We start from the raw sequence: 16,284 nt of genomic DNA, 5'->3' as shown, positions 1-16,284 counted from the left end.
CATATACTACTTGGCAGCTGATTTCTGTGAACGTTACCCTGTCATTCGTATAACTACAGATTGTTGATTCTCAGTGTTTTTGTGAGTCCCTCCTAAGCATGTCCACAATTTCCTCACCGCTCCTTCCCGTCGTGTTGCTGAACCTAAGGTAGTTTTGTTTTGTTTTTGTGAGCAGCACAACCAGGAACATTATTGTTTACTTATTGTATTTGTTTGAGCCTTGAGTTTAAAGAGCTGTTCCCAAGGCAAGCGCAGACATTAAGTAATGCTGAACAGGGCATAAGATTGGCCCAGTGGTTGAGAATGCGCACTGCTCTTCCAGAGAGCCTGAGTTTTGTTTCCCCGTATCCATTTGAGTGTCTTACAACTTCCTGTAACTCCAGCTCCAAAGGATCTGATGCCCTTTTGTGGCCTCTGCAGGCATCTGCACTCATGTGCACCAACCTGCACCCAGTCACATACATATATGTCGTTCAAAAATTCTTAAAGTCAGCCAGGCATGGTGATTCACATCTTTAATCCATCTTAAGTAAGTACATGATGAAGGAAATAAAAACTAACCTTTTATTCATAAGCATTCCTTGTGTGACCTTCAAGATTGCCAATGTTTGTATCCTTGACTTTCTGAAAGCCTCTTTTTTTTCAATTTAACATGCTCTTGTTACTTTCAAAAATAATTAGTTATGTTATGACATATAATATAAATTTTAGTTTTTTTGTTTAGTTACTTATTACTGTGATAAATACCTGACAAAAGCAACTTAATAACAGAAGGGTTATTTTGGTTTACAGTCTGGTCGTGGAACACAAGACATGGGACAGGAACATGTGCTGGTCACCAGAAAGCTTAGTGATCCTATTCTATTCCGAGGGGCTCTTGATCTCTAATAACACCGTCTACCTCATCCTTACATCTGTCCATGGAAAGTGAAGTTACAGTGTCTGACTTTACTATGAAACAATTATAATGCTGTAAGTTGTCTTTACTTACATTATTTTTCATAGACTCGATCAAGCATATCTGAGTTACTTGTGATTTTTATGGGTTAGGCAGGAGCATGCTCGTCAGAGGCAGCTTGCTGGACTTGGCTCTGTCCTTCCACCAGGGGGGCTCTGAGCCTCTAAATCAGGTTGTCAGGCTTGGTAGCAAGTTGCTTTAACCTCTGGTTTATCTCACTGGCTTAATATTTGTATGTAACTATATTTTTGTTTTTAACTTCATAATATTCAAACAGATGTTATTGTTCATAAAATTTAGGCTGCAAAATTCTGTATGAATTGTTAAGTCAACTAGTTATTTTTCTTTTTACTTAAAGGTTTGGGTTTTTTTGTTGTTTTTGTTTTTTTGTTTTAGGCCAATTGTTTTCTTCTTTGCCATTTATTCATTTTCTACAGTTTGTTGATTGAATATAATCTAGAGGCTATTATTGGGACATTATTTCTGTGGGCAGGTGTTATTCACTAAGGTTACAGTATTATTATTTTTTCTTTAAACAGTAAACATTTAAAGAAATTATAAACAGAAAGAAAGCATACTCATTTATGCTTGCCGATATATTCAAATCCCCAGTGATAGTTATTCTTTAGTATAAACCTGAATTTCTATCCAGTACCATTTGCTTGAGACTTTTTTTTTTTTTTTTATTCCCTGTGTAAGTCTGCCACTCTGCAAGGAATTGCTTGGCTCTTTATCAGAATGTTTGTTTGGCTTCTTCTTGATTTGGAAGGGTATTAGTGTTGGGCAGAGAGCTATGGGTTAATAGGTTGTTTTTTTCTTTTTGGTAATACAGTGATGTTATTTCATTCTGTTTTTTCTGATAACCCTTGGCAATTCTTTTTTTTTAAATATATTTTATTAATTCATTCATATTACATCTAAATTGTTAACCCATTCCTTGTATCCCCGCATTCCCGCCCTCCCTCCCATTTTCCCCTTACTCCCCTCCCCTAGACTGTGACTGAGGGGGACTTCCTCCACCTGTATATGCTCATAGGGTATCAAGTCTCTTCTTGTAGCCTGCCTATCCTTCCTCTGAGTGCCACCAGGCCTTCCCATCCGGGGACGTAGTCAATATGGGGCACCAGAGTTTGTGTGAAAGTCGAGACCCCACTCCCTACTCCTGTGAAGACTTTCCCTGTCCATTGGCTAGATCTGGGTAGGGGTTTGAAGTTTACTGCACGTATTGTCCTTGGCTGGTGCTATAGTTTGAACAGGACCGCTTGTGTCCAGATCTGCCCATCATAATGTTCTTCTTGTAGGTTCTAGGGACCCTCTGGATCCTTCTATTTCCCCATTCCCTCATGCTTCTCTCATCTAGAATCCCATAGGATGTCCTCCCCTCTGTCCCACTTTCCTGGTAAGGGAAGACTTTCATGGGACATGCCCCTTGGGCTAGTGTCCAGATAAGTGAGTATATACCATTAGACTCTGCTTCTGGGTTAACTCACTCATTATGATCATTTCTAGTTCAGACCATTTGTCTACAGATTTCAGGAATTCCTTGTTTTTAATAGCTGAGTAGCATTCCATAGTGTAAATGTACCACAGTTTCTTTATCCATTCTTCTACTGAGGGACACTTAGGCTGTTTCCATGTTCTGGCTATTATGAATAAGGCTGCTATGAACATGGTAGAGCAAATGTTCTTGTTGTGTGCTGGAGCATCTTCTGGGTGTATTCCAAGGAGTGGAATAGCTGGGTCTTGAGGAAGCCTTATTCCCAGTTTTCTGAGATAGCGCCAGATAGATTTGCAAAGTGGCTGTATTAGTTTGCATTCCCACCAGCAATGAAGGAGTGTTCCTCTCTCTCCACATCCTCTACAACATGTGGTGTCACTTGAATTTTTGATCTTAGCCATTCTGATGGGTGTAAGATAGAATCTCAGAGTAGTTTTGATTTGCATTTCCCTGATGACTAAGGAGGTTGAGTGTTTCTCAGCCATTCGATAGTCTGCTGTTGAGAATTCTCTGTTTAGTTCTGATCCCCATTTCTCAATTGGGTTATTGTGTTTGGTGGTGTTTAATTTCTTAAGTTATTTATATATTTTGGATGTTAGATCTTTGTCAGATGCAGGGTTGATGAGGATCCTTTCCCAGTCTGTAGGTTGTCACTTTGTTCTGTTGACAGTGTCTTCTGCCTTACAGAAGCTTCTCAGCCTCATGAGGTCCCATTATTAATTGTTGATCTTAAGGCCTGGCTGTTGGTGTTCTGTTCAGGAAGTTGTCTCCTGTGCCAATGTGTTCCAGGCTCTTCCCCACTTTTTCTTCTAACTGATTTAGTGTCTCTGGTTTTATGTTGAGGTCTTTGATCCACTTGGACTTGAGTTTTGTGTGTGGTGACAAATATGGGTTCAATTGCACTTTTTTTTTTACATATAGACATCCAGTTAGACCAGCACCATATGTTGAAGATGCTATCCTTTTTCCATTGAATAGAGTTGGCTTCTTTGTCAAAAATTAAGTAACCATATGTGTGTGGATTCATATCTGGGTCTTTAATTTGATTCCACTGATCAACCAGCCTATTGCTGTGCCAGTACCATGCTGTTTTAATTACTGTTGCTTTATAGTATAGCTTGAGATCAGGTATGGAGATTCCTCCAGAGGATCTTTTATTTAGCTATTCTGGGTTTTTTGTTTTTCCATATGAAGTTGAGAACTGATCTTTCAATGTCTTTTTTTAATTGTGTAGGTATTTTGATAGGGATTGCATTGAATCTGTAAATTGCTTTTGGTAAGATGGCCATTTTTACTATGTTAATTCTCCCGATCCATGAGCAAGGTAGATCATTCCATCTTCTGATGTCATCTTCAATCTCTTTCTTCAGAGTTTTGAAATTTTTTTCAAACAAGTCCTTCACTTGCTTGGTTAGAGTAACTCCTGATATTTTATATTGCTTGTGGCTAACGTGAAGGGTGTAGTTTTTCTTAATTTCTTCTTCCTCTGCATGATTGTCATCTGTATATAGGAAGGCTACTGACTTTTTCGAGTTAATTTTGTATCCAGCCAATTTGCTGAAGGTGTTTATCAGCTGTAGTTTTACTTAAAGTTTTTTGGTTTTTCAAGACAGAGTTTCTCTGTGTATCCTTGGCATCCTGGACTCACTTTGTAGACCAGGCTGGCCTCGAACTCACAGCGATCCGCCTGCCTCTGCCTCCCGAGTGCTGGGATTAAAGGCGTGCACCACCACGCCCGGCTCAGGGTTATTTTTTAAAAGATTTATTTATTTTATGTATATGAGTGTTTTGCCAACATATGCAGATGTGGGCCTCATGTGTACCTGGTGCCTGCAGGAAGTCAGATGAGGGTGTAGGATCCCCTGAAACTGGAGTGATTGTAGATTACCATATGGGTTCTGAGAACTGAACCTCTTGCAGAGCACCCACTTGTCAGGTCAGGGATCTGTGGGAAAAGCCGTTCTGGAACAAGAGTGGGGGTCAAAGCACATCCAAACCACAGAAATCTCATCCCTAGATTGACAGGAGTAGCATTACTCGCTTTACCCCAGTCTCTCTATCGCATGGACTAGCCTGTGCCCCAACCTTTACCTCCCCAGAGGAGGTCATGTAGCCAGGTTAAAAGGGGCAGCACAGGAAGGACCCTTATGTAAATGAGATTTCATCACACTGAAAGCCCATACCCACCGCCAAAGGTTTAAGTAGCTGTTGTTTCTCCATTAAAGAACTGTCTCGCTGAAGCCTAAGTGTTTACCGCTGCCTGAGATATCATCCCTCTCAGCCTCGCGTCCCCTCTCAGAATTCACCAATTGGGATTGCCAGCCAATTGCTCTGTGATGGCGGAGAAGCAGAGCAAGAAGGCACCTGGCGAGCCTCCTCTTTAGCCTCTCAGCTGGAATTTTGATACCATTTTCTCAGTATGTCTACCAGGACACGAAACTAGTTCCTGTTTTATTCTTTATTGGTAAAACTGCATGGCAATTTTGTGCTAATGGGGTCAGACTAATGAGCATGATATCTTCGTGGTATTACCAAGCATTAGAGGCTAGCTTAAAATTTTTTAAAGCTAATAGACAGAAAAGGCAATTCTTTTAAAAGTTCATTAGGTTTCAGAACACACAGAAGCTTTATTTGCATTACCCTGTGTCTCTACTCAGAAACTGTCGAAAGCTTTTCTCTCTTTCCGGTACATGACTTATATTCATGGTAAAAGCTCTAAATTAACAAAAACATGAAATGTGACTTTGTTTTTCCGGGTCTTAGCTGGCAGCCATTAGAGTTGCCTCAGCTCTTCCTCTCCTTTAGGGTTGTGTGTGCCTTCCATGTGCTCCTGAGGTGGCGGCTGAGGACATGTCTGGACCAGATGACAGCGGTGAGATGATAAGGCTTTTGTTCCAGCTTTATTCCTGTTGTTGTGACCAAAAGTAACTTAGTGGGAAAGGTTTGCTTTGTGGTTTGTTGTTGTTTGGTTGTTTTTCATTTGTGTGTGTGTGGGGGGGGGGTTACTTTGGATTACAGTTACATGTCACTGTCCATCATTTTGTGGAATATTTTTAGATGCTTTGTCATCAGAGAGTGGCACTACTTAAGAAGAAATAGGAGGTGTAGCCTTGTTGGAGAAAATGTGTCATCTGGGGTTGGCTTTGAGGTTTCAAAAAGGCCCAGTGCCCCTCCACCCTCCTCTCTCTTTCTCTATGTTGCCTGCGGATCCTGATGTAGAACTCTGAGCTACTTCTTCAGCACCATGTCTGCCTGCATGCCACCATGCCTCCCACCATGATAAATGGAGTAACCCTCTGAGCTCTAAGACAGCCCCAATTAAATGCTTTCTTTTATAAGAGTGGTTATAATCACAGTGCCTCTTCACTGCAATAGAACACTGACTAAGACACCAGTTAAGAGTGATTGTAGGGCCAGCCATGGTGGCACATGCCATTAGTCCCAGCACTCAGAGCCAAGGCAGGTGGATTGCTGTGAGTTCAAGGCCAGCCTGGTCTACAAAGTGAGTCCAGGACAACCAGGATAACACAGAGAAATCTGGTCTCAAAGTGATTGTAGGAGGTGGTACTGAACTAAGCTCTCAGTGGTCCTCAGGATACCAACCAAGAACAGGCCTCTGAAGAATAACCTGCCAGAAGGGCTGGGTCTAGAAGGCAGGAATTGTGAGTCTCCCAAAGCCAAGATGAGTTCCCTCCCAGAGGCATTAGTCATGTTTGAGCATGAGCTAGTTTCTGCTGGAGGCAGGGTGGTACCTGAGCAATGTCATCTTTCATCTTCCTCGCAAGTAGGACAGGTTAGTTTGGGGATAGAGAAGCTGGGTAAATCTTAGTGGGCTAGGCACATGTTTGTGATGTGAAAGGAATAAAGACTATCAGGAGAGACTCTGCAAAATGTGAAAGATTCTTAGTTGGCTGTCCTGGACTCACTGTAGACCAGGCTGGCCTCGAACTCACAGAGATACACCTGAGTCTGCCTCCCTGAGTGCTAGGATTAATGGCGTGCGCCTTCTTGTTTCCTTCACATGTAGTTGACTTCTTATTTATTTCATTGTCCTTGAGTTGGACTCCTTCAAACAAACAAAAAAATTCCCTCCTTGAAGGAGGCTTCTCAGGAAGTAAAGGAAACTTAGAAGGCTCAGGAAGTAAACAAAACTCAGAAGAATTTACAGCGTTCACAGTGCTCCTTGCCACAAGGTTAGACATGATGCAACAACACCTGTTGAGAGAAGACTCCTTACCAGAACAAATGTTCCCAATGCAGGAAATTGCCACGTGCAGCTTTCTTGCATTAACTCCCATACAGGTGTTAATCACTTCAAGTCAGCGTTGGAGGGCACCCACTGAGATTTCCAAGTTTTTTGTTTCTCAGGACAAAGAATCACACTTTTGTGATCGCATCAGGGAAATGTATATGCTTAAAAGTACTGTGCAGTAATGTGCATGATCCTGTACAAACTATTTAAATAGCACCTGTATTCTCCTGTGTTTGTATAGTTTTTCTAGTGCGTTCTCTGTTATGTGTATATAGACAGGTGGGGAAGGGTTTCCAGTTGTTATTTCAGCTAGTTTCTTTCTTTTCTTTTTAAAAAATTTTTTCTCTTGTTTTGTTTTTGTTTTTCAAGACAGGGTTTCTCTGTGTAGCCTTGGCTGTCCTGGAACTCTCTTTGTAGACCAGGCTGGCCTTGAACTCACAGTGATCCACCTGCCTCTGCCTCCTGAGTGCTGGTGGAATCAGCTGGTTTCTTTCATGTGCTGGGAGAAGGCATGGGATCTCTTGGAGTGGGAGTCACAGGTATTTGTAAGCTGCCTGATGTGGGTGATCTGACTTGGGTCGGCATCATAGAGCAGTAAGTGCTCTTCCGTTAATCTAGACGCTCTTCTCTTCAGTCTCTGCACTTCTGCCATGCTGATGGACCCAAATCACAGCAGTGTACAACTCAGTCTCCTTGGAAAGAAAAAGGTCATCTCTCAGTTGACAAACGATGGGCAATAGCAAGGACTTGACTGCTGTTTGTACTACCTACAGCCATGAACAGAACACGATCAGTGATATTACTATGTGCTCTGCGGCTGTTCACTTTCCCACTGGCATTGTTGTTCAGGAGAAGTTTCATGGTATCTGAAATTTCTTGGGTGACAAAACAGATCCACAGGATTTGGATGACAGCAGGTATTGCTTGCTCAGGACTTCAGCACAGAAAAATGAGTTATTCCTTAGAGGAAATGATATTGAATTTGTTTTGAGTTCAGCTGCGTTTGCTCAGTAAGCCACAGCAGCTAAAAACCAAAGATGTCAGAAAAAATTTGGATGTTATCTATGTCTCTGAGAAAGAAACAGTGCGGCAAGCTGCTGAGTAAGGCCTGATTTACCAAGTTGCCAATACAAGGTCCTGGAGTATAGCACCAACTTTGGTGTTTTAGTGATGCATAATAATGAAATATTTTATGGAAAAATAGTTAATCTCATTTGGCTTGAAAATCATGCCTTTACACTTTTAGAGGTGTGTGTGTGTGTGTGTGTGTGTGTGTGTGTGTGTGTGTAACCAAAATGTACTTTATTTATTTCACAGTTTTATATTTTTCTCTTTTCCTCTAGTTGTAAGCCCTTCCTGGCTTGAGTGATTAGGCCACCCCACCCCACCCAGGCTTCTCTAGTGGCCCTCCCTTACATTCCCTCTTCTCTATCATTCCTTACCCTGTTTTAAATAGGATTTACCACCACTTAAGTCATGTAGTTTTTCTTCTAGTTACTACACAAAAGGGAAAGATCAAGTTCACTATCTCCCGAGAACAGTGATGGTTATACAATAGACTCTGAATAAATAACGTACACCTCAAGAGGCATCTTTAATTGATTTCAATCGAGTTTTATTTTCTTATTTAGGAAGAGTGCACTTACCTGTGTGTGACTAGTGGAGACTGGAGATTGACTTGAGCCATCTTCCTGTCTCACTCTCTACCTTGTTTTTTGAGGCAGGGTCTCTTACTGAACCCAGAGCTCAGCTTTTGGTTAGCCTGGCTGGCCAGTGAGCCCCAAACATCCCCCTGACTCGACTTTTTCTGTGCTGGCATTGCAAGGGCGCTCCACCACACCCAGGTTTTATGTGGATTTTAGAGATTGGACTCAGATCCTCATAATTGCATGGCAAGCATCTCCCCAGCCCTTGACTTGGATTTTCGATTGAAAAAGTCCATATTCATATGAATCCGTCTGGAAAAAAATTCCGTGTTATTTCTTGCTTTTCTACTTTCTGTAAAGAATGTAATAAACCAATTTCCTTAGGTGAGATTATTTTTTTGTTCCCCTGATGTGCTTGCTGTCTCACATGGACCATTGGTTCTCCCCACCGTGCTTGCTGTTCTTTTCTATTTATTTCTTCTGCTTCGAATCTGTTCATGAGCCCAGCCCTCACTTCTCACTGCATCACATTTACTTCTATAAACTATTTTTTAAAAAAGAATCCAGCAGATCAGGGCGATAGCTCAGTTGGTGGGATGTCTACTGCACAAGTATGAGCACCTGAGCTCAAATACCCAGTTCTCATATAAAAATCTGCCTGGTGACAGGTGACTCCCCGGAGCTCAGTAACCAGCCTACCCAGGTCAACGAACTCCAGGTTCAGTGTGAGTTCCTATCTCAAAATACGGTGTTGGAGAGACCTTTCATTCTGGCCCTCATGTGCATGGGAACACACGGAGAACATGTACATGTGCGCCCACACCCTCAGTCCTCCACACAAGCTTTTAAAAATAAAGAAAATGTAGCAAAAATAATAGAAATCAAATACACTTCAACAATAAACTAAACTATAGCACACACACTTAGATGCAGCACGTAAGGTTGGATATCAGATTTGTAACAATGTGGCTGCTAGTCGGCGTAATGATTAGTTTTGTGAACTATATACACCTAGAAGCACTTGGACAGAGTCTTCGTGAGTCTAGATCATGTTGGCCTGTGGGCCTGAGTGTGGGCTTTTGTGCATTGTCTTCATTGATGTGGGGGCCCCAGCCTGAAAGTGGGCAGCACTGTTAACTAGTTTGGGGTCCTGGGAATAGAGGAAGCTGTCTGAGTAGAAAGCATGCATGCGTTAATTGATTTCTGCTCTTGTTTGTGGGTGGGACGTGGCTAACTGTTTTGAGTTCTTGTCACCTTGACCTCTGTGCTATGATGAGATGGACTAAAATTGTAGGCTAAGTTAAACCTCTCTGGTCTAAGTTACTTTTTGTTGGGATACTTCTGTTTGTTTATTGCAGAAACAAATAAAATGAACACCTTCATTTTCTCTAGCTCACTCATTCTGTCTGTCTGTCTATCTATCTATCTATCTATCTATCTATCTATCTATCTATCTATCTATCGAGACAGGGTCTCCCTATGTAGCTCTGCCTGGCCTACAGCTCACTATAAAGACCAGGCTGGCTTTGAACGCAGAGGTCCACTTGCCTCTGTCTTCCAAGTGTTGGAATTCAAGGCTTGGACCATCACACTGTTCTTTAATCCAGTATTCTTTTCATCTGTAGGGGCAGCTAGGCTTATTCATAGTTTAAGGAAGGAATTAGAAGGCATTCTTCACAATCTTGTGCCGTTTTGCTCCTCAAGGATCTTTGCGGCTGCTTATCTGGAGCGTTTCCCCTCCCACATAGACACGTGTCATTGGCAGCTATAGAGTTGTGTGCAGTCATCACTATCCTCTTGCATTTACCTCAACTTCTCTGGATTAATCCTTTAGCATTTGTAAAGTGTTCTGTGGTGAGTTATCAGTACTGTGAATGTGCTTCACTTTGATGATTAAGACATTAATTTTTTGTTTTTTGTTTTTTTTGTAGGTGTATGGTGGCGGATGAAGTAAGTACTTTAGAGCCATTTCTAAAAATATGCAATCAGTGTTTACTATCTTCTGTGTTTTATATTGACTATATAACTGTTTTCTCACGTGATCCCTATCTATTTCGTGGAGGAAAACACAAACAAAAACAAATTTACCGTATAATAGCTAATTCCTCTTAAATACGTCTGTGTGCAGCACATATAATTGTGTGTGTGTGTGTGTGTGTGTGTGTGTGTGTGTGTATAAACTTTAAACAAACAGACAAACCAGGTTTGTTGAGATAGAAGTTAACACTATTTACAGTCTTTACAAGAAAGTCTCTAGAAGAGTTCACAGCATTGTACACTTTTGAACTTGGCTATATTAGTAACCTCCCATTGCTGTGATAAAGTATCACGACCAGGGGCAGCTTAAGATGAGACAGGAGTGTGTTTGGACTTACATTTTCAAGGGGGTGGAGTTCATCATGCATGGCAAGACATAGAACAGGCAGGCCAACATCCCCAGCCCTTGTATAATGAATTTAAAGAATTCATTTAATAATTCCACAATACTTTTTTTGTTTTTTTAAAGACAGGGTTTCTCAGTGTAGTTCTGGCTGTTCTGGACTCGCTTTGTACAATGATCCACCTGCCTCTGCCTTTTTTTTTTTTTTTTAAGGAACACTTCCGTTTTAATTGGATATGGTTACCTCTTTCTTTCCTGTAGCTTTTTGAAATTTTATCTTTTTGTTGTGGTTGCATGTGTGTGATATGCAGGAATGTGCATAAGTATGTTCAAATGTGTTTGGTGCACATGTGCATACATGTACATAATTCACATGGAGGCAGAGGTTGGCATCAGGTATATTCCTAGACTGCTCTACGCTTTACTTCCTGATACACGCTCTCTTGGTGAACCTGGAGCTCACAGGTTCATCTACGGCAGCTGGTCAGCTTGCCATGGGGTTTCCTAATGTGCCTGCAGCACGCAGGGATTCCAGGCTGGCTGCCCAATGTCTGCTTAGCTTGTCTATGGAACTCAGGTGCTCAGTGTTTATACTGCAAGCTCTTCAGCCTGAGACATCTTCCCAGCTTCTTGAAGAGCTTCTTTATCTGTTGGGCTTTACAGGATTTGTGATGTGAAATCCTAAGTAATAATACTAATTAAGAAAAAAAAAATCCTTACCTTTACACATGAGGGTTTTTAAAAAAACTAAGCTTGTAGAAATGTGTATCTAAGAGCATACTTTAAGTCACTGATACTCTCTGTAGTGGTGGGTAGAAATGTTATTTTTTAAATATAATATTAATATGGTTAAAAGTTCTGAAGTAGGCCTTGTAGTGGTGCTGCAAACCTTTAATCCCAGCACTTGGGAGGCAGAAGCATATGGATCTCTAGGTTTGAGGCCAGCCTGGTCTACAGACTGAGTTCTAGGACAGCCAGGGCAACACAGAGAAAGTCTGTTTCAGAAAAGAAGAAGAAGAAGAAGAAGAAGAAGAAGAAGAAGAAGAAGAAGAAGAAGAAGAAGAAGAAGAAGAAAGAAGAAGAAGAAGAAGAAAGAAGAAAGAAGAAGAAGAAAAGAAAGAAAGAAGAAAAAGCTCTGTTGTAAAATGAGCACACATTATCTATGTGAACTCTGGTTTGACCTTCATTCTATAAACTGCCTTTATTTTTTTGTTCATCCTCAAGATGACATGGAAGTTTTCTAAAAAGTTCAAGTCATGGCACGAAGGCCAGATGCCTTTTTGACAGAGAGTCAATTTTTTGGTAGTGAATACTCATCAGTAGCTGGAAGCCTTAGAGCAGTTGTCTGTGTGGCTGAACCTTCTTGAAGCTGCTCGAACACCTGTGGGGATGTTGGGGACTTAGCTACCTGTGTCATCTTGCTTCTCTGGCTTCAGGAGCATAAAGGCAGCGTCACTCCTCACCGTTCCCTCTTTCCCGTGGTCCTGTCACACCTGAGCCTTTGAAGCACTGTATAATCCAGCTATACTATAAATGGCTCCCGTTGACTGCACAGTAAAATGATGATTGAAGCATTGCTTAATTCAGCCTAATTATGCACTCGCTATGCATTTCAGTTACATCATAGAACTCTATTTCAAATAAGCAACAAAACCACAATAGTTCATAAAATAAACTATTAACTCAGCTTAAACTGACTGTGCATTGAGTGTATAAAAAAAAGTAGACACTTTTTTAATGTAATAACTTTTCTTTTATTTGAGAATTTCATACATGTATACAATATATTTTGATTATATTTACCTTTCCCATCCACCTTTTCCTGGGCCCCTCTGCCTACCAGCACATGTCAACAGTTACAAATTTCTATTGCATAAATAATGACATTTGGATTTCAACTGGTACTGGACATAGTGTAGTATTATATGTTGTTTTGTAATAATTACTTTTCAAGCATTGTTGGAGAATTGTCCCTCCTTATTTGAGATTGATGGAATTGTTAAAATTTTGTTCACAGCCAGGGCGTGGTAGTTTCCGCCTTTAATCCCAGCACCTGGGAGGCAGAGGCATGCAGATATCTATGAGTCTGAGGCCAGCCTGGTCTACACAGTGAGTTCCAGGACAGCCAGGGCTACACAGAAAAACAAAACAAAACAAAAGAAAAGTCTTTTTTGGTTCACAAGATTATGTTTTAAACCTTAAATTTTTTGTCAGCACAAAGCATATAATTCAATTGATGGTATATAGTAAAAATATTAAATCTACCTTATTTTCTAGTGCTTAAAGGTTATTGTTAATGCTATAAGGTTATAATTTAGAGAGTTGTCATAATACTTTTTATTTAAGAAGACAGAACGGATAGTCTGGATTGATATGACTAGCCTATTATTGTGTCACAAGGGGAAATTGTTAATAGATTGACCTAATTAGTTTTAGTTGTCAACTTGAAACAGCCTCAAGTCACCTGAGACTGGAATCTCAATTGAGTGATTGCCCAGATCAGATTAGCCTGTGTGGGATTGTCTTAATTACTAATTGGTGTAGGAGGACCCAACCCTCTGTGAATGGCACCATTCCCTGGGCGGGTAGTCCTGGGTTCTGTAAGAAAACTCGCTGAACATGGGTTTTTTAGGAAGCCATTAAGCAGCTTTCCCATGGTTTCTGCAATACTTCCTTGGCTAGAAGTAAGTTCCTTGGTCAGAGTTGACCTGTGTGGAATAGCAGCCATGCCTGCCTTCAGGCTCCGCTTTGACACTCCTCAATGATGCATAGTGACCTGGAAATGTAAGGGGTTGTAAACCTTTTACTCCTCTCAGTTGCTTTGGTCATGGTGTTTATCACAGCAAACTATCTGTGATGTATCTAGAAAGGAAACTAGAACTGACTTCTCTTGACTAAAGTTTCTATCATGAAATCGTAATAATATCTTTTTGGGTGTTTAAAGCCTTAATTTGAGAAAATTATATATATTGTATATTGTATTGTACTGTATTGTATTGTATTGTGTTGTGTGTGTCGGTGTGGGTATTGTATTGTGTTGTGTGTGTCAGTGTGGGTATATGCACAGGAGTGTAGGTGTCTGTAGAGGCCAAAAAGAGTTGAGTCCCCTGGAGCTAGAGTTACACACTAATGTGAGCCACCCTACAAGAGTCCTGGGAGTAGAATTTTTTTTCTTTTCTCTTAGTGTAGCACTTTTAACCACTACTTGCATTATAGCCCCACCACTGATGAGTGCTTTGATTTTGCTGTTATTACTAGAAAAACCACTTAACACAGAAAGGAAGGTAGTATATCACATAAAGGAGAGGAGACCATTTGCTAACATAGAGGTGGTTCTTGGCTTCATTTATCTGATGGGCCACTTGGACATATTTATAGATAAGAATTTCTAAACAAACAAAAGTATTTCTAAACATAGTTACTGTTCCCAATTCTTTTCTGTCATGTTTTTCTGGAAGAGGAAGTTGGAGAACAGAGACTGTGGGAGGTGTTCATTGCTACTTTAAGCTCATAGACATAAATGTTTCTGAAGGCATTTATTCTCAAGTAATTTCAGTTAAAGACGAGTTGAAAAGACGTGCTGTTGACAGACTATGCACTTTTGAGCCAATTTTTCACTTAGTGTCATTTAGGACGTTTGGAACTATTATTAAATCCTACTGAAGGAAAGGGGAGGAGAAGAAGAGAGAAGCTATATAATAATCTCCTGGTAATATTGGAGAAATAGGGTGGTATTCCTCCCCAAGGGAAACATCAGAAACTAAATAGAGTCCAAGGTTCATGATGACTGTGCATTATAGAAGAAATTGCCTGTAACTATGTCTAACCCAGATGTAATTGGGGCTTTTTGTTTGTTTGGTTTTTGTTGTTGTTGTTGTTGTTTGTTTTTTTTTCCTGTGACAAAATGCCCTGACAAGAAGGAATTCCAGATTATAGGACAACATAACAGAACTCACAGTGGTAGGACTGGAGGCACTAGTCACACTACCCTTAGTGAAGGGCAGAGGGAAATAAATACATAATTTTTTTAGTTTGTGTGTCCTGCTCTCCTACAGTTCAGGACCCAAGGAATGGTGCCCTGTCTCCCTGTGGGCTGGCTCTTCCCATATCAATACACAATGAAGGCGCGCGCGCGCACACACACACACACACACACACACACACACACACACACACACACACAGACATGCTACAGGCCAACCCAATCTAACAGTTCCCTGATTAGGACTCTTTCCAGATGATTCTAATTTGTGTTAGGTTGACAGTTAAAAACTAACCACCATGGTAACCTATTCATATCATTATACATACACATAAAGAAAAAACCTGTATTGTTTGGACCAAAAATACATACTTTTGATATGGGATGGTTTGTTTTTAGGCAAAAACAAAATATTTGTAAACATTCTCTAAATGCATGAAATTTAATTTCAAGCCATATTTTAAAAGTCCTGATGGGGGCTGGGGAGAAGGCTCAGTGGTTAAGAGCATTGGCTGCTCTTCCAGAGGACCTGGGTTCAATTCTCTAGCATCCACATGGCAGTTCCTGAAGATCCAACACCCTCATACAGATGTACATGGAGGCCAAACACCAAATGTATATAAAAGTAAAAAATAATTAATTAAAAAGCATTGACAAATTTCTTTTCCCTAGGTGTTCAGTTGCTTGTTTTTCTTAGGCATCCTAATCCATTTAAGTTAGAAATACTATTGTTTGTAATATTTCATAACCTTGTCTTAGAATGACGAAGTTGATTTTACAGCCTGATGTCTCTGACATTCTTGTTTCTGTTCCTACATAACCTTGGCTTTCCTGGCTCCCCTTTAGCATTTACAAATTATACTGAGCCACTGCGGTTTCCTTCTGGTCAGTTGTGACATTGTCCAGCTGCTAAGGATAGCCTTAAGTAGCATTTTGTTTTCTTATTGCCTCCCTCATCTTTCTGGGTTTAACAAAATTATTTTTTCTTTGAGAATATCATACATGCTTACTGTATATTTTGATCATGTCCACCCACCACATACCCCTGCCAGCACCTCCCATATAACCTACCCCAACAAGTTCACTCTGAAACAGGGTCTCTCAAGTAGCTCAGTCTGGCCTCCAGCAGACAAAGATGAGCCCCTGTGTGTTGGATTGACGGAGACGCCAGGCCCTGGGCGCCAGACAAGCGTTTTACTAACTAAGCTACATCCCTACCCTTCTTTTCTTTAAAGACAGGATCTCAGTATGTAGAACAGACTCACAGAGATCTGTCTGCCTGTGCCTCCCAACTGCTGAGATTAAAGGCATGTGCCACTACACCCAGCTAATTCTTTCTTTTCTTTCAATCCTTTTTTTTTTTTTTTTAATAACGTAAAAAATGTTTTAATTGTGTATTTGTATGTCAGGGTATACGGATGTGGGTACAAGTCCCATGGAGGCCAGAAAATGTCAGATAACTGCTAAAGCTGTCTCTCTAGCCTGTTAACACTTTATGTGTTTAGTCAAGGCCTCTTTTTTCACTTTGGTGCTGTGTGTGTGTGCATGTCTCATTTTTCAAAGGTCTC

The 16,284-nt window shown here is 40.7% G+C and overlaps 1 protein-coding gene across 1 annotated transcript in view; it reads left to right on the top strand.

Moving 5' to 3' along the window:
* Window positions 1-16,284, top strand: part of Zranb3 (zinc finger RANBP2-type containing 3) — a 199,381-nt gene that overhangs the window by 37,881 nt on the left and 145,216 nt on the right. Inside the window, 1 exon segment of the mRNA XM_051147304.1 lies at window positions 10,286-10,304. Within this exon segment, the coding sequence (XP_051003261.1) occupies window positions 10,286-10,304 (19 nt within the window).

This window comes from Acomys russatus, chromosome 6 (genome assembly GCF_903995435.1).
Source record: "Acomys russatus chromosome 6, mAcoRus1.1, whole genome shotgun sequence".
NCBI lineage: Eukaryota > Metazoa > Chordata > Mammalia > Rodentia > Muridae > Acomys > Acomys russatus.
Note: the sequence above shows the minus strand (reverse complement) of the source record. Positions and strands in the feature narration are given on the sequence as shown.